Source organism: Etheostoma spectabile, chromosome 18 (assembly GCF_008692095.1).
Source record: "Etheostoma spectabile isolate EspeVRDwgs_2016 chromosome 18, UIUC_Espe_1.0, whole genome shotgun sequence".
NCBI lineage: Eukaryota > Metazoa > Chordata > Actinopteri > Perciformes > Percidae > Etheostoma > Etheostoma spectabile.
In genome coordinates this window covers 19,396,590-19,420,498 of record NC_045750.1, presented here as the reverse complement: position 1 = coordinate 19,420,498, position 23,909 = coordinate 19,396,590, and the positions used below count along the sequence as shown (strand labels likewise).

General features: G+C 42.0%; 1 protein-coding gene across 4 annotated transcripts; it reads right to left on the bottom strand.

Moving 5' to 3' along the window:
- Positions 1-763: 763 nt before the first annotated feature.
- map3k7 (mitogen-activated protein kinase kinase kinase 7) lies at positions 764-20,486 on the bottom strand. Of its 4 annotated transcripts, none has more exons than XM_032542904.1 (18): positions 20,229-20,486; positions 19,644-19,763; positions 19,257-19,367; positions 18,973-19,038; positions 18,800-18,845; positions 17,100-17,238; positions 13,187-13,311; positions 12,246-12,374; positions 11,705-11,835; positions 10,726-10,807; positions 9,968-10,098; positions 9,711-9,858; positions 8,468-8,548; positions 6,320-6,387; positions 4,364-4,460; positions 3,699-3,760; positions 3,367-3,482; positions 764-2,333 (listed from the first exon to the last, which is right to left on the bottom strand). In XM_032542904.1, exons 2-18 carry the CDS (start codon positions 19,734-19,736, stop codon positions 2,153-2,155), a joined length of 1,806 nt encoding a protein of 601 aa, XP_032398795.1. In that variant the 5' UTR covers positions 19,737-19,763; positions 20,229-20,486; the 3' UTR covers positions 764-2,152. The 4 variants fall into 4 exon arrangements, with proteins under 4 accessions (XP_032398795.1, XP_032398797.1, XP_032398798.1 ...); XM_032542906.1 differs by having other exon boundaries at positions 20,166-20,478; XM_032542907.1 differs by lacking the exon at positions 8,468-8,548.
- Positions 20,487-23,909: the final 3,423 nt, after the last annotated feature.

Sequence of the window (23,909 nt, the reverse complement as noted above, 5' to 3'; positions counted from 1 at the left end):
AGCGTGTGAGAGGCAGTACATCGCTACACGATTCATGCATCCGTTTGAAGCACCATAGTGTTTGGAGACAACTTTTCACTAAGTGTTAGAGGTAGTTACATGAACGTAGGAAAATGTAATACCTGTTTAAAATGATTTACGACCAAGCTTCAGTGAATTTAACACTTTTTAGGCTTTTTTTTTTTACTTTTCAAAGACCCCACAGAAATTTTATATAATTTATTAATTTACAGTTCATGGAAAAATAAAATTTAAACTATGTTTGAAATCCCTACACATAGGCCTCACACACACACACTCTGTACTTTGGTCCGCACTGGGACTTGAACCAGCGACCCTCCTACTGCCACCCTGGTACTACAGTAAGGGGGCAATACACATTCTACAACAGTGCTCACCTTATAGTCACAAGTCACACTATAACGTGAACGTAAGGAACACACAGGCCTAAATTAATCCATAATGTTCCATTTAGTCTCAAAACAATGTTTGTTGGCTTTTTAATGGTGGATTTGTTTCACAGCAGGCTGAGCTGACCAGCTGAGAGGTCTCCATGACAACTGAGCAAACACCGCCCCCTGAGGAAAACCTAAAGATGCTGTTGAAAGCGCCAGTGAAAATTTGTTTTGGTCGAACCCAAAACTGTAATAACTAACCAAACCCAAAGTCCACCTATTAGCCTCCCTCCAGGGCTTTTAACTGGAATCACATGCAGTTGTCCTGATAACGCAAACCTGTTGACACAAACACACAGGCAGATAACTTCTGTTCACCATTCACTTTATTTCATAATGCCTTACTCACTGTCGTGTAATGTAACTCAGTTCCAATAACTTAGGAAACACTTCATAAACAGCGGTGTGTGAGTGGTAAAAGAATTCTTAGTGAACAGAAAACTCTTGAGGAAGGTGAATATTCACTCCTGTACAGTAACACATTTAAAAGACAGACTCATCAAGTCTCGCACTTTTAAAATCAGAATTGCTTAAATGAGAAATAAAACTTGTACATGACAAAAGAAAACAAAAGTGATTGTGCAAAAGTACTTTAGGTATACGAGACGAGAAAGAAATCACATTCTTTTAGAGTACATGTCATGTTTGGTATGTAAAGCTGGTGGGAAACATTTACATTATCAGTCTACTGACATAGATCCTTCTCCAGAATTTCATTCAATGTCCATTACATTAAAAATATCTTCTTTTTCTTAGCTTTTCCCCCCGCTAAATGTCACATAAAACAAGATCTTAAAATGCAGGCAAGTCCTAAGGCAACATGTGAACTAAAAACAAACTAGATACTGTAAAGGGAGCTACAGGCTCCTCTATTTTGTCCGCAAGAGCATTCCCAGACCAGATAAAATACGTCCTAATGCAAAAATGACACAAAAGCTATCATACAAAGTGAACTACTTAATAGAAAAGACAAAAACACCTACACGCAAAACAATACTTAAGTCAAAATAAAAAGGGCACCCACAGCGCTCTGTATCTGCTCTGGAAGCTAGGTGTGTGTTTGCATCTATGTTCACACACAGCCCACGCTGTTCCTTTCTCTCTGAACTGAAAACAACTCAAAGAAGTAAGTGTTCTCTGGAAGGGCTCATGCTCACAATTAGAAAAGGGAGAGGGTAGAGAGAAATACGTTGATTTAAGGGTGTGTGGTTTGCATAACAAGTTTCAAACATCCTCCTTGATCTATAAAATCTGCATATGATTCGCACTTTTTCTCTTGGTTTGCACAGTGGCTGAGGAGTGGACACACCGAGCAGGCAGCAGACGTACAGACACCCCCGAGCCACGGTCCTGGGCTTGCCAGAAGAGAACAGCTCCACGCCGGAGCACAGCAGCAGGCTCAGGTGTGATCCAGACCGGGTGCACTGACTGTTTGGTCTGCGGTCACAGAATCCACCGTGACGATGTGCAAATGTACGTACAGAGGACGTACTTCCTGCTGGACACAAGTAGGGGTCTACAATGCAGCATGCAGGACACAGAAGAATGCAGGTCTCTTTACAAAACTGGACTGGGAACAGCGTGTGTGCGCGTTTGTGTGTGTGTGCGTGTGTGTGTGTGCAGAGCATCAGAAGGGGTAGTGTTCTAGTGCTGGGCTGAGGATGGGGGGGTGGCGCAGTTCACATGTCTCTGTCTCATCACGACGTGCCCTGTCTCTTCTGTTGCTGGACCCGGATCAGCTCCAGCTGTTTTTTGCACTTCTGGTAGTATGTGGACAGACTCTTGTTCTCCTCCAGCAGCTTCTTGTGCTCCTGCACCAGACGGGACGTGTTCTGCTGGTCCTTCTCATCTTGGTCCAGTTCAGCGATCAGCTCCTTCCTGCAAACATATAGTAAGCATTATTATAATCTTATTAGTCCATATCGAGTTCCTCTTCCCTAGATTGCTCCGGTGCAGCCTGAAGTTCAGAAGGATGTCCTTCTTTTCTGCCGGATGTCCGTCCCCTTCCTCTGTCTCTGTGTTGGCGCTCTAACCTCCGGTGGATTTCTGAGGACTATGGTTAACTGGTCCTCAGATCTCTGCAGGGTAAATCCAGACAGCTAGCTAGACTATCTGACCAATCTGAGTTTTGTGTTAACGACTAAATCTACTTTTGAACGTACACATGTTCCACCAAAACAAGTTCCTTTAGCAGAGGCACCGTGGCTGGCCGTAGCCCAAGAAGTTTCTGATTGGTTCCGCAGCGCTGTGGAGGAAGGTCTGGACTGTAGACACTAGAATCTAATCCAACTAGGAGTTAAGGCTGTTTGTGCTTTGGAGCTTGTTGCTACTGAGCTTCTGGAGACGGGGTCATGCTGCCATAGGCGGTGTAGAATAGTGGTGTTACAGACCATAGTTGATCCGTAAGGATCAACACTCACGATTCAGAATGCCTGTGACCCGCGGATTAATTGCAAAGTTGAAACACAATAATAGTATGAAAAATATTTTTACTGTACTTAAATTAGGCTGATAAATCTCTAGAGAGGGTTGCCTTGAAAAAATACAGCCAACGCAGTTTCTGTTCACTTGAACGGGGCATGTTAAAATCTGTTTCCTGTGAACAGAGTAGGGATAGCCGTTTATAATGCCGTCACTCTGTGAGTTATTCTCTCTTTCTCTCTCTGAAAACTGGATCAGAGACAAAAGGGTCAACTTTACATTTACATTTTCTACCCTGCATGTGGGTAAAGAAAAAGTGCTTCAAAAACACATTTACATTCTCCATGCTTTATAACAATGAGATGTCAGGATGCTTTTAGTCAAACAGCCTATTAAACATGAACACACTGAATAACCCAAACCAATTCTTTTCGGAGCACTAAATGAATTGAGCAGATGAAAAGTGGATGCTTTGTTCAGCTAGACATACTTTCTCTGGATCAGCAGGGCGATCTCGGTTTGCACCTTCAGGTATTCCTGGGCCATCTTGCAGTGCTGCTCAAACACGGCCATGGACTCTTTGGAGTTGGGACAGGGAGCGAGAGGCTAGAAATAAACAGGCATGTTGCTGTGAATCGTCTTTAAAATGCATTACTGCAGAATGTATCGATACAACCATCTCACTGATAAGTGTGTATTTCCATTCACATTCCACTGTTGATAGCATGTTTTAAGGAATAATCCCTTCATGATGAAGTTATTCAATTCATCTTTGAAAGGCTGTGCCAGAACCTAGTCAAAGCTGATTTAATGTTGGTGTACCTGCAGCTGGTGATCCAGGGTCAGATAAGCCATGGGGATGGAGTTGTCTGAGCCGTTGGTGTCTGAGAAGACAGAGGGGAAACACATGTCTACAGAAATCTTCAACTCTGTCAAGGTCGTCATGTTTTCAGTTCCGTTTGAAAGGTTTCCCCCAGGTAGGTCGTTTAATTGTAAAAAAAACTTCTAAGAAAAACATTAAAAAATAATTTCTGGTGGCTTAGGCCCGGTGGGCCACCAGGCCTGCAGTACACTGGGGGAAACCCTGGTTTGTTTGTTTATGTGTCTGTCAGTCAGTCAGCAGGATTACAGAAACACTTCCGGCCCGATTTTCATGAAACTTGGAAGAAGGCTGAAGGACCGGTTACATTTTGGAGCGGGAAATTGCGAGGCGGATACACAAATCATTTTTCTTTTTCGTTAACATTGCCAGATTGGCCGTTTGTGCTGCATTTATGTGGAATCGGAATAATCACAAAAATGAGTCCCCGACCGGTAAAATTCACCTTGCATTAACATTGTGAGATAGGACATGGTTTGGCGGAGGTCTGCACTATCAGAGTGTTCTCTCAACCCTTCTAACCCTACAATCTTTAGGTGCAATTGTGATATTTCATTACGCATGGTGTTGTGTAAAGTAGCTTTAGGGAAAGAGTTGGCATGAGTACCTGTGGCTTCATCGGGGGAGAAGTAAGCTCTGCTGGTCTTATCAGGAGGCATCATCCTCACACTGGGACTGGAGGAGCGGCTGCTGTTCCTGCTCCCCTGCAACAGGACACACACACACACACCTTCAATCATGTGGTCATGTGGAAGCAACTCATACATCACTAACGTTAGAGTGGCAAAATGTGATCTGGATCACCAAATAAACAAAAAACAATCTGCTTATCATACACATTTGCAGGGATATGCCAAATGAAGCTTAAAATATAATGCAAAATACCTGACATACAAGCAGCTGGCATAGTAACGTTGACAGATATACTATATCTAATTTCTAATAGCCTTCTGAGGTTAAAGTGCCACTTGTCTTTGAAACTGCCCTGTACTGCAAGTGATTGAATTGATCTACATTTCTTGTTTCTGTAACATTTATTTCCTCAGTTACTGCCTTCAGTATGCCGTTAATTGGATAAATCTAACCATGGTCTCTCAGATTTTTTGGCTCTGATTGGTTGGCCTGTGCGGGTTACGAGGAATAACCATAACATATGTGTGTTTGATATTTGGGTGAATCAGGACATCCAAATCAGTGACAGGAGGAGAGGGATGACTATGGACATTACATGTTAACATGTAGCCTGCAGGTTTGAAAAACCAAGGAAAAATATTGTGTTAAAATAATGAACTGTGAACATTAATCAAAATGCAACAGGATTATTTTGTATGTAGTGCTATAACAACACCCCCCATCCAATCTGAGGTTGATCCACTGTTAAGCATGTTAAGGTTTCATGGGATCAAAAAACAACTCCATGATCGATGGCACTGTCCCAACACTGGGAAACCCACATGCAGCACAGCACAATGTATCTTCACTGCACAAAGTCTTTATAGTGAACTCCTAATGAACTTTTTACTGCACAGAGCTGTGGGTTTACTACCAAGCAAATGGAACCAACCCCCCATCTGGCCATCTGTGCATCATTAATCTAAACAGAAAACATAGCCAGCTTTAAATCATTGGTGTTCATTAGCTTCCATGTTAAGAATATTCTGGTCCAAGTGAAATGCCCTGTCTTCCTTTTTCAAACAAATTGATTGTTTTTGAGAGGAAATAAGGTGAAATATCAAACATGCTCCTTTGCACTCTAAGGCTGTGCTCTGACAGCCTGCGTTAGCTTTCCGACAGTCCGGCAAAAACACAGTTCTTTCCATTCTTGTTGAATGGAGGTAGTGCGTTCAGGTTGCGGCAGGGGTTGTAGCAAGGGCAACGCTAAAAAAACGCAGCAGGCCCACAGCAAAAAGTTGAGACCGACTCAACTTTTGGAGAAGCGCAACCGCGTGTCACGCTGCGGTGGCCAATCATGTAACGGAGATCAGACTTGAACTGTTCTGCCCGGACGTTTGTATAGTAACTGAATGTTTCCTGCAACAACAAAGCACTTGCTAGTCTCTTTTCTTTCTCTCTCTCCTGTGAAATAAAGCTGCCTTCAAGTGCTTTTGCAAATGTTGAGATGATTGCATGTGGGTTTGATTGACAGCTGAACAGGCAGGATCACTGAGAAACATTGTAAACAAACTGCTGTTAACTGTTAGCTTAAAATCAGATGCGCTTTAAATGTAAAAAAAATATTTATTTTTGACCAGCTGTCTGCGACCCACCCAGTGGACCCACCAGCTGACAATCACTGATCTAAACTGACCGATGTTATGTTGACTGTTTTTGAGCTGCTGCAGCAGATTAGTTTATAAGCATGGAACCAAGCCAACCAGTTTAAGGATGAATCGTAACCATAAAATGTGCACAAAAGAACATTTTGAAAACAACAAAAAGGCTAAGGTGTGTACAGAAACAACCATGGACTTCAGTTGTCGCAGCTAGCTGTAGCCGTGACGCTTATCTTCGATGAATGGAAGTCCACAGACCCCTGCCTTTCCAGTGTCAGTCTGTGTCTTACCTGGCTGGACTCTGTGCCGATGCCTGGCAGATCTTGCACAGATCGACGTCTCTGAGACTCGCATGTGGCTGTGGACGGGATGGACAGAGGAGAAAGAATGAGAGCCAGTAGATCTGCAGACAGTGGCAGTGGAAGATTGGTGCCTGCGCTTGCTTGAGGGATATCCAGGGCCACAGAGCGACACAGGGACAGCTGCACTGATCAACCCTCCACGTTCTGGCCTGTCACCATGGGCTGTGGCATGGCTAGAATGTGACCAGCGCTAAAAGAACCCAGCCCCACTGACAGTGCACAGCAAACACACACATCACTATATAACAAACCTATCCACAAGAACAGCTGAGGCTACTATGTGACAGGTTTGCACTGACTGGCTGGTTGGACTTGGAGGCCCAGGGGAACTGCTAGGTATGGCACTCATTTTTTTAAGATTATTTTTGGGGGGGGGTTTCTTCCTTTAATGGACAGGACAGCTAGGTGAGAAAAGGGGGGGGGGGGGGGGGGAGAAGACATGGAGGAAATCATCACAAGTCGGACTCAAACCCTGGACCTCTGCGTTAAGACATAAACCTCTAGTACATATGTGCGCCTCTTACCTGGACGCCACATCAGACTCTATCTCACTCTCACTTGCAGTCACCAAACAACTAACGATACTGTGTATCATCAGTTACTCTATCTTAATGTTCAGGATCATAGAGTCCGTCTCTATCTCACACACCTACACCAAAACATGGGTAAGTTTAATTTAAGGGATTCAGCCCAACAATGAACATGGACTACACTGCAACTCAACTAAAACATACAGCATTAGTAATTCAATCTTTATCTCCAAAATGTCAGCTTGTCAGGAGTTAATGAGGCCTATGCACTTTTGAGTTTGAGGGTGTATTTTGTATTGCATTAATAAATTAGGGAAAAAATTGTAATCTTGTGTTTCTTCTGTTTTGTTTCCTGTTATTGAAAGTATTTTGTACCATGACCCCCATACATGAGGTACATACCGAACTGGGAGGATTGTATAGTGTTACACCCCTACTCAAAGGCCACCAAGGATTTATGTGCAGGGGAAGAGACCTGATGTCCAGGGTACACATGCACTGATAAGTGCCCTACCTTTATCAACATGCATCAGGTGATTCCCTTAGTCACTGGATTAAATCAGCCACATGCAATGTGTCTCACATAGCTCCTACATAGAAGTCTTTTCTGACATCCAGAGATGTCCCCATTCCTTTCATCCATATCTTTGCTTATAATAATAGCTCTGACCCTCAATGTGAAAGAAATTAATCAAAATGACTTTGTCAAAGTTAAGGGATGTAAAGAGAGCAAGAGGGGGAGAAATATATTAGCCAGGCTTTCTCTAAGTCATCTATGCATGAAAGGCAAGGGCAAGCTCAAATACAGTGCACAGCTTCCACCTAGTACTACCAGCACACTGGCAGAGAGGACAGGGCCATGAGTTACATCTCATCTCATCAGTGTCACCTCGTCTGATGCAATGCACTGATTGGATTCCCTGAAGTCAGCTAGAAATGTGTTGATTTTGACACAGGTGATAGAAAGACTCATCAGGAAACTTTTAATTATAACTCAATTTTGGCTGTAAAGCCACCTACACATGATAGGCGGTATAACCCTTCCATTCTATTGTTTCCCTCTGGGAAGAGCAGAATTGCAGCTGTGAACTGCCCTCAAAGTTCAAATTATTCCAACTTTGACCTTGATGCTGCTGACCTTTCAAGGCGCAACAAATTCCGGGATGTTCCTGCACTGCGCTTTGGGCCCGACCTCGTGGTTTTGCCGCTTATCATGTGTAGGCAACTTAAAAGGTGACACCAAAGGAGAATGTTAACTCATCTTCTGCTTCCATCATCCAAAAATCAAAAGAAGACAGAGACATAAAGCGGCTCTGATGTGTGTTACTCCAGGATCAACTCATTTATATTCTTTTTTTTTTTTTTTTTTAAATAGAGACTGCTTTAAGACATGCAACAAATTTGATATAAATAAACATTGTGTTGTTGGTATCCCGTGGAGGTACACACAAGAGAGGGCCATGTCACAGCACAGCAACCCACACCAGCTAAGCCAAGCCAAACCAGCTCCACCCAGTCACAGGGAAGCCCAGTGGTCCAGTGATACCTGTGACGACGATCTTGGGGACATCCAGAATGGTGCCGTATGATGCCGTTTTACGGTGGCCTCGTTTATACGGGGGACGTGCTGCGAAAACACACACATACACACATACAGCTGCGAACACAACAAGCATGCAGACTAAGACAGACTGGGGGCCCACAGCTGGACTGAATGTGGGCCACACACATGCAGAGCATACACTGTACATGCAAGGGCAGCATGCACTCCCTGCATTCCAGACGCTGTGTAGCAGTATGCGTAGACTGCCGGTAGCCACAAATAACAGCAGGCAGTCAGCTCTATTGCAATTTGGATTAAAACTTCAACAAGGCAATCTAAGGGCAGAGGCTGTTGATGCTGGAATCACAGGAACTCTATTCATTAAATGTAAATTGAAGTCTGAAAACAAAAAGGGCAACAAATAAAAACCTGCATGTGCTCAAATTAAATCTCTCAGCAAGCAGTTCCTGAGGTGAGTCTGCTGCTTTCTGTAAGAGCCTTTAATGGAGGCAGATATTCAACAACTGGGTCTGACAAGTCACATGTGGATTTGTTAAAATAAAGAATCTATCTTCACCTCAAAGTGACAAAGGCACATGAAAAACAACCTGACAGGAGTGTCAGGGGAAGAGTTTCTTGTGATCTTGGAGAGGCCTCATGTCTTAAGGGCTCCTGCACACTGCCTGTGTGGTGTGAGCGGGGCACTTCTGTTGCGTGTCAGTTGCGTTGCGGCAGCGTGGCGTTTTCTGTCTTCTGCACACCAGAAAGGTGTCTGATGCAGCGCTGATGCTGCTAGACTTGTATACAGTACAGGCCAAAAGTTTGGACACATCTTCTCATTCAACGCGTTTCCTTTATTTTAATGACTATTTACATTGTAGATTATCACTGAAGGCATCAAAACTATGAATGAACACATGTGGAATTATGTACTTAACAAAAAAGTTAAGTTAACAAACTTTTGGCCTGTACTGTATATGTATACATGTACTGTATGTTTCCCATTGATACAATTAAATAATGGCGTGTTTTTCAACTTTTCTTTATGTTTGCATAAAAAAATCTGTTAACATGGGAGATAAAAAAAAAAACAGAAACGCCACACAGGCAGTGTGCAGAAGCCCTAACACTGTATGCCTTGGCTTTCTTGTGCTACTTTTCTTATTTATTAGAAAATTCTAAATCTCATAAGAGCATGATTCCTGCTTGTATATGTTGTTGTGTGCTCTACAGTGTCTGGCATTACCTGCAGGTGTGAATTGCATCTTTGGCTCCAGCTCCGACAGGTCAGTACTCATTCGTTTGCTGTCAGAGGACACCAGGCACTGAGTTCGTGCAGGCAGGCTCTCAACACTGCCCCCCCTGGACAGAGGCAGAGTCCTCAATGGGTCTGCCTGAGGAAACAACAGATAACCTTCACCACAGAAGCTTGTTTTCTCTATTACAGATAAAATGCCAATGGTTCTGTTCAAAATGAAGAAGCCAAATGAAGAGTTGGTTTACCTTTGGCTTGAAGTAAGGAGCAAACTGAGGCGTAATCTTTATAGTGTCGTTGCTCCCTTGAGAATCACTGTGCTCCATGTTTGTGTCGCTTTTGTTACTTGTGCTGGTGCCAGTGTTGTCCACATATGAACCTGTTATTCCACACAGGGCAGGAGACAGGTTTTTATAGTTTTCCTACTTTCTCAACTGCCTTTCATCTAAGGTTTGCATTTTATGCTTGTAACGCTGAAAACATTTGCAAAACTCAAAATAATTAAAAAACTTGTCTGTAGTGTGATTACCGCCCCTTGGGTCATAAAATCATGTAATGAGTCATTATGTACGTACACACTCACCTGAGAAAATATCTCACCCACAATATAGAAAAACGGCAACACTGTCTACAAGTGCTTCCATATCATTGTGAACTCCTTGTGAACATTTGTAAATTATGAGAGTAAAGCTAACTGAGGACCTAAATGATTGTTTCAGACATGATAACATTCTTGGATGCTGAGGAGCAATACATATGTATCCGGAAATTTTTCCATGTAATACTTACTTGTTTTCCAGACAGAGGTTAGCACCAGTAAAGAAAACTAAACTTAAATTGAAATATTATGCATTCTTCTGTGTTGATAACTACTGACTACACTTTTGATATTGGATCTTGGACATCCATGCACGTTCATGCACTAAGATCACACTATGATGTGTACTGCTTTAACTTGACACTCCTTTACTTGTGCGTCCCAAAGGTTTGAGGATGACTCTTGTACCTGTACTAGTTGCAGAGTTGCTCTGTCCCTCATCTGAATACTGGTACGGATATTGCAAGGGTTCATCAGAATCTTTGAAGTACTGTCAAAAAAAAGGAAGACTTTTTTTTAAATACCAATAATAACCACATCTTCCTACCCAAGCTCAGTGAGTATGAAAAAGTGAGGCTTATTACAATGTTATAACTAATAATAAAGTCAGGCAGAATGACTGCAAATAAATAATAGGCTGAGATGGCTTGAAAAGGTTGGTTTGAGTTTGGTTTGATTTTAGCTTACATTTAAACAATAAACTACTATAAACCCATTTGCTGATCTGATCTGTTAACTGTCAACAAAGCCATCGTCTAAGTGACATGTTGAAGTTATTAAAATTAGTTAAAACATAAGTGCTGTACAAGAAACCACTTTCCTTCATTATTTTTTTCTCTCTTGTAACAAAAAGCCATGTGGAGCCGGGCTGCATTTCCACGATGATACCCCCCAGGTTCAGCAAACATACTTACCAAGCTGCTCAAGCGACTGTGTGACTTAGAAATTTAGGTAATGATATACTGAATCAAAGTTCAAATGTTTATCACCTTACAACCTTTGGTTAACTGTTCTCTTAAGACTTTACACTCAGTTGTCAGTTTAGTATGTACACCTAGCTAAAACAATTGCAATGTAATACAACAGTCCTGCCATCTATTCCTCCCTTCATGAAGGGTGTAATGTTCAGTTTTTGTTATTGCCTTATAATAGCAGGTGTTTCCATTCCTTTGTCCACCACATTTCTATCAATGAGGGTAGGTTGAACAACAAACACTTCTCTGTGTAAGGCGTTATGGTGTATACTGTATATAGAATTAAACCATTACCTAATGGTGTTCCAATCTGCTCTCTGGGATTGAACTATATGATCAGGTGTTTTGATTCCTTCACTCCAGTTTAATGAAAGCTTTAAAGAGAGGGTAAGCCATGTACAAGGACAAATTACCTTCATTAGATGAGTCATGATCTTCACTATCTCCTCCATAGAGGGCCGCTGAGAAGGGTCTTTAGACCAGCAGCGAGTCATCAGACTCTCAATGGGCTTCGGCAAATTTTTGATTAAAGGAGGCCTTGTGCCTGAATGTGTAAAAGAAAAAAAGGAGTAATAAAGTAATTCACACACAGTCAAACAGACAAATAATATGTGGCATCGCATCATACAAGCAGCGAAATATTGCAAATGTATGCTAAATTCCCCGTCTCCTGCTGCTCGAACCATAATGACTCAGGCAGACAGATTCAGTGGTAAAAAATATTAAACTTGTCCCAAGGTATTATTAGTGTCCCATTAGTATTCCCCTCCATCCATCCAGAGGTGCACAGGTGAAAATGACACACACACACCACACACACACACACCACACACACACACACACACACACACACACACACACACACACACACACACACACACACACACACACACACACACACACACACACACACACACAACACACACACAGAGAGAGAGAAAGAGAGTGACTCACCATTGTGCACAGCCCACATAATGCGAAAAGCTGGTCCTCCAATTTCATCAAAGGGCTTCCTGCGAGTGATCACCTCCCAGAGAATGATCCCCCAGCTAAACACATCACACTTCTCGCTGTAATTGCTGCCTGCAAGTACAGAAGAACACACAGCAACACTTAGGTCCTTTTCAAACGGGGAAAATAGGCTCCGTTTGACATCGCCGACTGCCTGATAAGGTAATTCTCTGTGGCACATTTGAGATGAGAGCGAGGATGTGCCTGGGAGAGCACAGTTCTGCTTTCAGGGGGAAGGAGGAGGAAAATAAGGGAGCAATTTTTACCAAGGAACAGCTCCTGTGTTGCTTAATAACTGGGCCTATTATTACAAAACTAAAGTGCACATCACACACCTACTCTAAAGTTGCTTCGTTGCTCACACTGATGCTAATGAGTTGTAAAGAGTTCACAGAGAGGGCAAAGTGAGGTGTTTAATTGCACTGGAGTCGTGTAACTTGCTTCCAAAAACAAGATAACGACTAGAGCTTAATTCATCTTTCCTCCTGACCCCCTTGCCAAGAACACGTCTCATCATGTAGAAATACATTAGGCTCCTTGCTGAATAAGAACAAATTCTACACCGTCGCCTCCCGAGGGAAATAAAGCCACCAACATCCCTCCATTCATCTTCTCCCAATGCTTGGGAGACTACCACTACCACTACTACTAAAGCAGTAGAGTAAGGCTGCTGATGAGGAATCAAGAATGAATGCCTCCATGGTGGGAGCGCTAAGCTGCAACTAAGATGACAGAACAAAGGTGAGGGCCAGAAAGAGCCCATGCAGATGGATGAGGTGGTCAGACAGTAACTGCATTCATTTGAATACTTTTTAGTTAAAAAAACAACTGACAGGATAGGGTCCCAAAGCTCCTTAGCTACTTGGAATGCCACTCGTACTTGCCTTCAAATACCTCTGGGGCCATCCATGCTGCACTTCCTTTGTTGTTGGTCATGTGGGTCTGAATGTCGCACGCTGTTCCAAAGTCACATATCTTCAGCACCGTGCCGCCTGCCACTAGAAGCAGACTGAAAAACAGAAAGCAAGAATTAAAAAAAAACAAAAAAAACAGTGGAGACTAACAATGCTTTGTCCTGAAAATAATCAATAAAAAGTAAACACTGTCTGACTTGTTTAAGTAAAAACTAGAGCTGGGCAGCGATTAAAATTTGTAATCGCGATTAATCGCTTAATTTCCCTGATTAATCGCGATTAATCGCAAAATTAAATAATTAATTCAAAAGTAGTGTATGCAGTGCAATTTTTTTTTTTAATGTTCTGCCATATGAACAAAAGTGCCATAACATTTGTTCTGCAAAAACTTACCAGCATTTTGTTTATAAAGTAGCAGTTAAATTAAATATTTAGTGTACATCTCAACTTAAATGATGTATTTATCATGTCCAGAGTTGAATTCATCTGGTTGGAACGTGTTGCATAAGCAACTCCTTCTTATGTCCACGTTCTTCTGTTGTTGCTCTAACTCTGCAGCACTTGCTGGACTGGATTTAGAGCCCCACAACTTTTCTGCACTTCGCAAGGACACTGTCCAACGCGCTGTTAAGCAGAGACACTGAGGGACACTGTCCAATGCGCTGTTAAGCAGAGACACTGAGGCACACTGTCCAACGCGCTGTTAAGCAGAGACACTGAGGGACACTGTCCAACACGTTGTTAAGCAGAGACACTGAGGGACACTGTCCAACACGCTGTTAAAGTAACTGTTTAACGTAAAGCAGAGACACTGACAGAACGCTGGAGACCGTGCGGAAAGCAGGGGACATGATCAGAAGGCAGAAGGCTCGCAGCAGCGATCAGATTTCGTATCTATTCGTACTATCTGTGCTAACTGGGGTGACTTTGACACATTCCACTGCTGTGCAACTTCAATAAGTGTCCCGCGCATGTTTCAGCATGTCTGTCCTCTGTTTTTAGTCCAGTCATAGCACGTGAATGCAGCGCCCACTTTTCGTCAGTAAAATGCACTGCCGTCGTCGTTGCGATTCTCAGACCAATGTCCTCCACCCTAATGGGCCTGCAGTCTGTAGCTATCCACGTCGCTATGGCATTTGTTAGCGTCTCTTGCCTTTGTTTATCTCTACTTACCCACACGCTGCATTTAACGTAGTCTGCCGAAGCCTCGCGCCACTGTGTTTCGCTGAATGATTTGCTGGTATCAACTGTCAAGGTGATATTTCAGACTGGAAGTACTCCGGTGATAAGAAAATTCAACTTTGCAGTATTTACAAAGCCTGTGAGCAACACACTTTTACAATAATAAAGAAATAATAAAAACTGCGTTAACGTGCGATAAAAAAATTGTCGGCGTTAATTAATTAATTAGTTAACGCGGTGTTAGCGCGGTAATAACGCGTTAACTTGCCCAGCCCTAGTAAAAACAAATGGGGACTTAATTTTAAAGAAACGCTAGACGCAACAATGTCTCTGGTGAAGTAGGGGTCAGTATGCAACTTCAAAAGCAATGGCTGCAATAAAAATAGAAAGCAGAAGAAGTGATACCGAGACTTCGCTTGCTGCGGGAGGAAGGAATTAGAACTGCACAAGATATCGCACAACTTGCGCGATAAACACATTGTGTGATTAACACTTGTAATGTAGTAACAACGTATTAAATAACATTCTGTCTATTGGTGCTTGTCTGATACACAACATCCAGATGGTCAGGGATGTTTCGAGGAGATTAAAAGGAGAGTGTAAGTAGATAACTCCACTTTAAAATGCATTTATCATTCCTTGTTTTATTGGCGCCTTTTGGTTCAGTTCAATGTTAAACTTGCTCAAAAAATTGTTTTAGCAGTACACTGAAAGCTGCAGAAAGGCAGGACTGAAGACCTTTCCAAGAATAATAATTTAATTTAGAAGAAGAATTTCATTTAATAATTTATACTTTTATAACCCCCTCTGGGGAAATTACAATTTACGTTGTTATTACACACAGGCCTGAAATACACACACATGCTCAGGTCATTTTTCATGCACTAATGGAGAGAGGTCAGAGTGAGTGGGCTGCGACTCCAGAGCGGGTTTCGATGCCTTGCTCAAGCCGTGCCCAGGAGGTAAACTGGCATCACTCCAGCTACCAGCCCACACTCCGTACTTTGGTCCGTTCTTGAACCAGCAACCCTCCGGTTCCCAACCCAACTTCCTACAGACTGAGCTACTGCCACCCCCAGTGGTGCATACAAATTCACTAGAAAGCAGGACATTAAGTGTTTTGTGGGGAAGGACCCCGAGACCCCCGTTTCATACGTGTGTCCCCCATATTTAAATTAACCTACCACAGACATGTCAGTGGTTTGCAAAGTTGTTGACTCAAGACCCTTTTTTTTTTTTCTTTTTTAAGAATCCCAGGGTTTACTCTCAAGATAGGAAGCATTGAGATAATATATATTCTACATCTACATCAGATGGTAGCTATAGTAGCTGTGTCATCTGTGTACATACAAAACATCAGCGTTCGACACAATGTCAAGTTAAGGCTAGTAAGTAACTCTGGGTCTAGACATTAAACAGATCACAGAAAGAAATTCCTGGTAAACAACCTAAAGGTGACAACTTGTCAGAATGCATGACCTTGTTATTCCTAGAAGCTCCACAACAGTTCTCCAGGAAGCAGACCAGCTGGAAACTCCCTGAGAGGCAAGCAGACTTCTTTCTCCCAGAGTAGAAACACCTCTGGGATCTACACCTTCAGTAACACCACGCCACTGGGTGTTAACACAGCATTACCGAAAGAGAAAGGGCTGCATTGGTGGTCACATGTTGCTATAGATAATTTTGATAAAATGGGATACAATCTACAGAGTCCAGTTTGGCTCCCAGATCCATCCATTCAATGTCAGAACACTGTACAGCATTTAGAACACTAGGAGGAAGGATTTCACTACAAAAGCTGGAACAACAACAACTATGCTTACTCGTTGTAGCAGTGCATTTTTAGTTTCAACTTTGTTTGTTTTTGCACAAGCTGTCTGAATGTCTGAATCCCCACTGTGCACCGCAGTGATCTCACTGAAAAGAATGAGGGGGCTGCGTTCCTTGAAACTGTGCCAATGTCAGTTTGAATCAGCTTAAAAATGTATTTGTCAATATGAAACATAAGATAATGGAAAAGGGAGTAACGGAAGCTTATCAAAAGCCACTATGCCAAACCTGTGTGGTTTCTCAGACATGTTTTCTTGTCTACAAACAGAGTTTTTGCATCTGAATAGCATCAAGTTTAGTGTCTTAAGGCATTTAAAGTGTAATACATTCATGCCTGATCAACGGGACCCCCTTTTCCCGCCCTTCATGGTTTTACATGTTGACGGAACAAGTTAATAGTAGTTATGTATGTTTTAAATTGTGAAAGAAATAATTTTCAAATAACAATTTCAATATAGAAAGAACCATTACAGGTAACGGAGGAGAGTCCATGTAATCCAGTCCTATGAATTTGCATACATACCGCAAAAGAGAAAGGAAATGGTCTTACTAAACTGGTCTCGTACTACTACAAGGAAAGAATGGTTGCTCCGGTTTAAAATAAACATGGAAACACTTCAAAAAGAAAAAAAAGAGAAGTTCAGCACACCTGACCACACCTGTTAGGACACAACAATTGTGCATAAAGATATAAAGATCTTCAATGACACATGAGAAAAAACACATTTTTGAGTGGCTTGCAATGTTTGTGTGCAATCTGTTGAACAACATGAAGTAAATCAAAAAAAAAAAATTCAAAAGGGAAACAGAGACATTTTGTTGGCACAGTGAAACAGGAGACAAGAAGAGAGTGAGGTGAGGAGGCGCATACTTGGGTGGCTTCAGGTCCCTGTGAATCAGAGCCTTTGGTTTCATGCCATGGAGATAGGCCACGCCCTGGGAACACTGAAAACACCAGCTCATGGCATGGGAAGCAGTGTAAAAGGGGAGGGGTTCAGCACCATGCAGCACTGTGGACAAGAGAACACAGTCACAACCACCGCCACAGACAATAGACCTACTGAGGAACTAAACAAAAAGTGTGCTTCAAGACACTCTTATGCGCGGGCAGACACACAGACAGTCACACAGACAGTCACACAGACAGTCACACAGACACAGACACCCACACCCACACACACACACACGGCTGACTACCTTCTCCTTAGCGTCTTCAACAAGTTTATTTCAAAAGGGAAATCTGAGAATAGATATTTCAAAAACAGTATGCACAACTCAACTGAATGATATCAAAGTTACGGTTCCATAGTTTAGCTCCCAGGAGTAACGTTGATAGTGATTCAGTAAATAATGCAGAAAGGTACAGGAATTGTGAAGTTAAAAACACAGCAGAGTGTCCCATACAGTGGGATTCACATCCTGGAAAAACAGAAACTGGCCAATCGTAACCTCTTGGGAATGAAAGCTGGTGAAAACACTGATCTCTTGGGAAATCAGGTAAAAGTTCTATGCACAGTATTAAACTCTTGCCGGCAATGATTCTTTTAGAGCCAAGAAGCCTCTAACTGCATACATAAACAATATAACTGAAATGATTAATTCCAGTTAATTAACACTTTGTCCATCACTTCAATCACATTGTGCTCACCCACGAGATCTGGAAACACAGCAACCTCGCTACATTAAAGTCCAGTGTGGCGAGCACGAGAAGTCTGATGATCAGGCAGGTTGTAAACAGACCAACAGTTTATCCAGGCTATATAAAAATCACTTTATTCCCTGGATCCCTCAGTGTACAGGAAATGGCTGTGCCTGCAACCACTGTAAGTACAGTAGGTCAAAGTTCATGAAGGGCGTCTGTTTGTTGGCTGTGCTAGATGTTTCCTACAAACAATTTTGGTATTCATTTCATTTAAAAAAAAAAAGGTTGAACTAACCTGGGGTTTGTTTTGTTTTGTGATTGTCTGACTGCTCATATTTATTGACCCCACTGGAGTTCTTTTAACAGATGTCGCCACATTCACAGATCACAACAATTGACTTTAAAAATGCAATCTGATTATTACTGAGAGTAATGATGGTTAAAACTATAAAAAGAAGATCCAAATTGCAATAAAAATAATTATCCTTCAACTGGAAACAGTAAAGTGTTGACTATATTCGCTGAACTGTGAGTTAAAAAAATTGGATGTTTTTGTCCGCAGTGTGGTCAGACCTTTCTTTCACCAGTGTTTGCCCTACATATTAAACATAAAGTAACAGTGTTATAATGTATATTTACAGTAGTTCTACGATGTGGAATTTTGCTGAAACACTGGCATATATGTCTGTTTCATTAGACATATAGTATTACTGCAGATTGTTTGTTACACTTCACCGTTTCCCAGATCCATTTGGATATTGGATGCTCCATGTCACGGTGCAAAGTCTATTTTATTAAGGAAGTGGACAAATGACTGAACATGCAAACAGTGGAAGGGTCAACTGAAGTGGGCTACTTCTTACATCCGTGCAAGGCTGCGTTCATTTTACTACTAGCAAGGTAGAATGATTGCCCACATGGAGACTCACCATTGTACAATGACCCGCCTTCAGCGTATTCCATCACAAGACAGACCTGAGTGGGATAGAAAATCATCAGAAAGTCCACCAGACTGACAATACAAACATTCAGGGCTGTATTAAAACACACAATTAATGTAGTTAAGAGAGAATAACATATTATAGCATTCCAGTTAACTTACTGGATTTTTGCAAGAGCCGTACAACTTCACAATGTTGGGGTGATTCACACGTGAAAGCTGTCGGAGCTAAAAACAAAGAGGAAACGTTACACACCATTACATCTACATAACGTACATGCTATTCAATACTTGAGATGTACACTGTATCACCCAGTACTAAAGATGGCACCAATATCAAAACGAAACAAATTAAACTGTAACATTAGCTAGATCTTGATAGTGTGTGTCAACTAAACATGTTGCAGCAGTGAGACAAACTCCATTAAGGACAATCACCACAATACCTCAACACTAAAGGCTTTCCTCTCTGATTCACTCTCAATGGTCTTGATTGCAACATCTTTGCCTTTCCATTTGGCTTTGCAAACAACCCCAAAAGCTCCTCTCCCCACAACCTGAAAATGGACAGTTAACAAGAAAGTGAATCCTTGGTAAACACACATCTGCACCATATACAGTCCATGGTGTGAACCTTGTACAGTCCATGGCGTGCACCATATACAGTCCATGGTGTGCACCATGTACAGTCTAGGGTCTGCACCATGTACAGTCTATGGTCTGCACCATGTACAGTCCATGGTGTGCACCATCTACAGTCTATGGTCTGCACCATGTACAGTCCATGGTGCGCACCTGGACTCCTGGACGTGTTGTCAGTGTCAGGGACTTACCTCCTCAACTTCAATATCCTCATAGTTGATTTCTTCAAACGGATATCCCGGAGGTGTTTCATTTGTATCGGCGGATGGTAACGTAAGAGACATTACTTGCTAACGTCAGCTAGTCACTTACTGAAAGAGATCACATTGCAGATGAAAACAACACCAATGTTAACGCCTGGCGTTATTCAGTTAAATTCAGCACAAGGATGCGCATACTTGTTTTAAGACATACATCACAATGGCACAGTTGTATGATAAACCTGTTAATAGCCAGGGACATGGCTAAGCAACAAATAAATAAACGTTAGCTAGCTACATACACTACACTGTGCTGTCAGCTAAGTTAGTGTGATGCAGTCAACCAGCTGGCTAACCGCGGATCTGAACTAGCAGAGCAAACAGTAGCTGTCACCGACATTAGCTCTTGGCATACGTAATACAGGCTTATAGCATCACCATAGACCAGTGTTGGCCATAACTCCACATAAGTACACCACAATATTAAGTTAAAACAAGCTTATCCAGGCCTACAGTGTATTAGCTGGCCGGCCCGCCTGCTAACGTTAGCTACTGGGACTTATTAGCTTCAACAACCCTTCGCAGTTGACTTGTCCCCGGTGCAGCCGCCGGCTCTCTGGACATGGGGAGACTTTCTGCTATTATTGTACCAAAAACCGAGGAATAACGTCCTTTTAAAAACACTTCTTCCCTATGCACTTGACAGCCAGACATAACTTTTTCACAACTCGTCTAGCTGGCTCGCTAGGAGTGTATTTTTCTTCTTCGCAGGAGTAGCTCCATCAGGAAGTGTGTGCGCTCTGCAAAGGGGTCCCCTGCACACCGAACAGGAGAACTCGTTCCAATCTTAAAAAAAAGGAAAGCTCTCACTAATGTGGTTGTGCTTAAGAAGGCTACTCAGTATTTGAGTAAATGGATATGGTTTTATTCAACCACTGCAATCCAAAAACAATTATGAACCAAGTCTTTTTCATCCAATCAGAATCCAAGGAACTCAAAGTTCACCTCCTAGCAGGCTTTCTCAGTGGATGGAGTTGAAATACAGTTAGACGTTTTTTTGCCAATCTACTGTTTCCAAGGTTGAAAATGTGCTTTATTGTTTCTCTCAGTGTAAAAAGACCGAATATCTGAACAGTTTAGTGAGCGTATATTTCCATGTTTCGTAATTGCCACTGTACTGCTCCTAACCCTCAGGAGAGAGATCTTTTGTTTTCCTTATGTTCTCATTTTTTTTTAATTGTAAATCTCCCAAACTGGCTCATCTAGAATTGTTGCCTGTCTCAGTGGGCTTGTAAATATGTGATAAACTTACTTACTCATTCTTTTGAAATGCAACTTGTTGGTTTGGAGAATTTCCGTTTGTCTTTCTCGACGTACTGTGAGTTCAGAGGAAGTTCTGCCGACATTTGATGTAAGAATTCAGTGTGCAAGCAAGACCATCCTTGATCAGACAACTTATGTAATGTCAAAATTACATTTGTGAGGAGCGATGTTACATACACAGCACTTGATGAATGCTAATTGCGTGCTCCACTCACAGGGAGTAATAAAGCACGTTCCCAATGGAGGCTTTCTAAACCACTAGGCAAGCACAACTCATACTAATGAGCATGAACTAATTTGTTGTGATATTGAACAGAGGGTTGTTAATAGCAGGAGCCATCCCTCTCCCCTGAAATAATTATTCTAATCGCTCATTTCAAAGGTGATTAAAATGCTCTCACCTGGCAGTTTTCTGGGACTATACACTGGCATATGGTTTGGGACCTAAGATCAACAGGAAGTTGCATGTTTGTTTACTCTCGGCTGCCTAAAATCTTTGAAGAACCAGACGTGGTGGACTGCTCACCTTGGACAGGTGACATTCACTGCTTGCAAAGGAGGCATCCTTGCAGCTGTGTGGCATCATCAGGCAGCAACACAAGGTTACTGAGTAATATCCTGCAATACCAAAGTGACTTTTACCAGCTGGGGATGGAGTTTAATGTGATCTTTGAGAGGACCAAATACAGCTGTGATCAGCGCTGTACAATGCATTCAGGAGATCTTGACATTGAATGCACAAGGATGACATTTATAAGCCAATTTCCAAAATGCCTTTTTAAAGTGAAAGTCTTCGAAGTGGTTGCCGAGCAGCCTACAGCTGCCTCACAATATTCTTGATACATTTCAGTTTAGTTTCTGCAGGTCACCGTTCTTGTTCTCTATGACAAATGTTCCGGTGCTGTGGGGTCTCATTGTGGCGTTTGACACTGTGGACCACTTTGACATTGTTTAACCTTGGGGACTAAAGCACCCAGTAGGATTAAAGTAGTTTGTACCGTAGACTGATACTGGATATTTGAGGTCTATACTGTTATCAATATACCTCTCTGTCAGGAGCTGGTTATTTAGTTACTGTTGATAACTATGCCTCCTCTTCTGAAAGTTGAACTGGGATAACTGCACTACTGAATAGGGCTGCACAATATATCTTTTTTTTTTTAAATTTTCATTGCATTATCAACTAGCGCAATATACACATAGCAAAAGGCTGTGACATATCCCGATAGACACTATGAGATTTGTTTTGTCAGTTGAAAGAAAATATCAGTAGAAATCTGCAAATTTAAATGTATCCGTCATTCTTTTTTAAGCATTGGCTTTGAGATTTAATTCAAATGTTCATTTTGTTCAACAAAAGAATGTTAGAAAAATCGTTCATTTCTTTTAAAATTCAACAAGCATTTGTTGTATTTTAGAAGAACACTAAAAGAAGGCACAACTGAGTACACTCAGATATCTATTTATTTATCGCAAGTACTATTGTTACTGCGATATTCAAGAACATTATTGCACATGGCATATTTTCCTCACATCGTGCAGCCCTACTACTGAACTGCTGCAGCCCTAAATCACCAGTAGGTCTGCTATTTTTGGAGCTCTTTCTTTTTGGACTTCAGATCTGTGGACCCTTTTAAAAAGCAGCTCTAAGTCTACCATTTTAGCCCAGCCTTTGATTATCTTTATTTTATTGTGTATCAATATTTCTGCTTCACAAAGGTGCTACATAAATTAACCTCTTACTTTCTAGAAACCTTCCTGAGGTCTCATACACAGGATGAAGCCGTGTGTTATGCATTTGCATGGCCACAGGGTGATGCTGTTGTACTTCCAACCGCTGGCCTCTCCTTCAGATGAGTCTGAAATGATCAATCACAGTCCCCTCTTTTTCTCCACTTATATAACACCAGTATGTTTTATCTCTTTGCATACCTCTATATACTGGAATTTCCCACAATTAGAATGCATTCATTTATATTCTTATGTCAGCATAAGCACTCTCCTACACAGGAAATAATCTGTTTCCTCAGCTAAGTCCTATGATTGATTATGGTTCACTCGTGCAGCTGATGAACATTTGTCTTGTGTTTATGGCTTTTAAGTGCCATAAGCGCTCCAGGTTGGCGTTATAGATATCCCTGTCCCCGACAGGACTTACATTGTTTGATTAGAGTGGAGGGAAAAAAGACCACAGTTTGCAAATATTCACCCAAATCATTTTCTATAAGTGGAGCAACGGCTGCACCCCACCGCCAAGTACCACTGCAGACACTGGGGACCACTGCAGAGTCATTTTGCAAAATCATTTTAACTTCATCTAAATGCTCCGTTCACTTACACTGAATTTATTTGACAGATGAAATACATCACCTGAAAAATAATCCCATAGGCTAATTAGTATTAGTCTGAGAGTGTTTCTGCAGAGTGCACACGACTGAATGCCCAAATAGTCACAGTGTGAATCAAAGAGCTACCCCTGAAAGAGAAATCCTATAGAAGGCTCTGCAAAGACTGTAGCCATGGGACTATTACAGCCAAGCCATGCTCAAAGCCCAGGTAGTAATGGGTGCATTATTTGCCTCTCTGTTGTCCTTGAAGAGCTGATTTGAATCAGATTACCACCCCAACCTCCATTCACTCCCATTCACCAGGTGACAAAGCAGCTCCAGTCCATCACAGCTGATGCTGGCTGTATCACAGTACAGGCGGACTGTGGGGGTGGGGGACTCTCATCCTAACCCTCCCCCACACATACATCTTGGCCATGAACTCTCCCTTGTTTCTCATGTGGGATGGTTTATCCACTCAGGCGTATCTGAGGGGAGTGGCTGACCTTTTCATTTTCATCATATTCAACACTAATCCTACCTTTTCCTTTTGGGGGATTTTAAGAGCAGGAGTTAATGTGTTGGACAAGACCTGCCTGGTGGATTA

Coding starts and splice junctions, on each gene's coding strand:
- map3k7 (XM_032542904.1), bottom strand. CDS start 19,736: ATGTCTCTTACGTTACCATCCGCCGATACAAATGAAACACCTCCGGGA. Junction 12,375..13,186: donor GGCCCCAGAGGTATTTGAAG/GCAAGTACGAGT, acceptor CTGTACTTGCAG/GCAGCAATTACAGCGAGAAG. Junction 6,388..8,467: donor CCCCAAGATCGTCGTCACAG/GTATCACTGGAC, acceptor TCCCGTCCACAG/CCACATGCGAGTCTCAGAGA.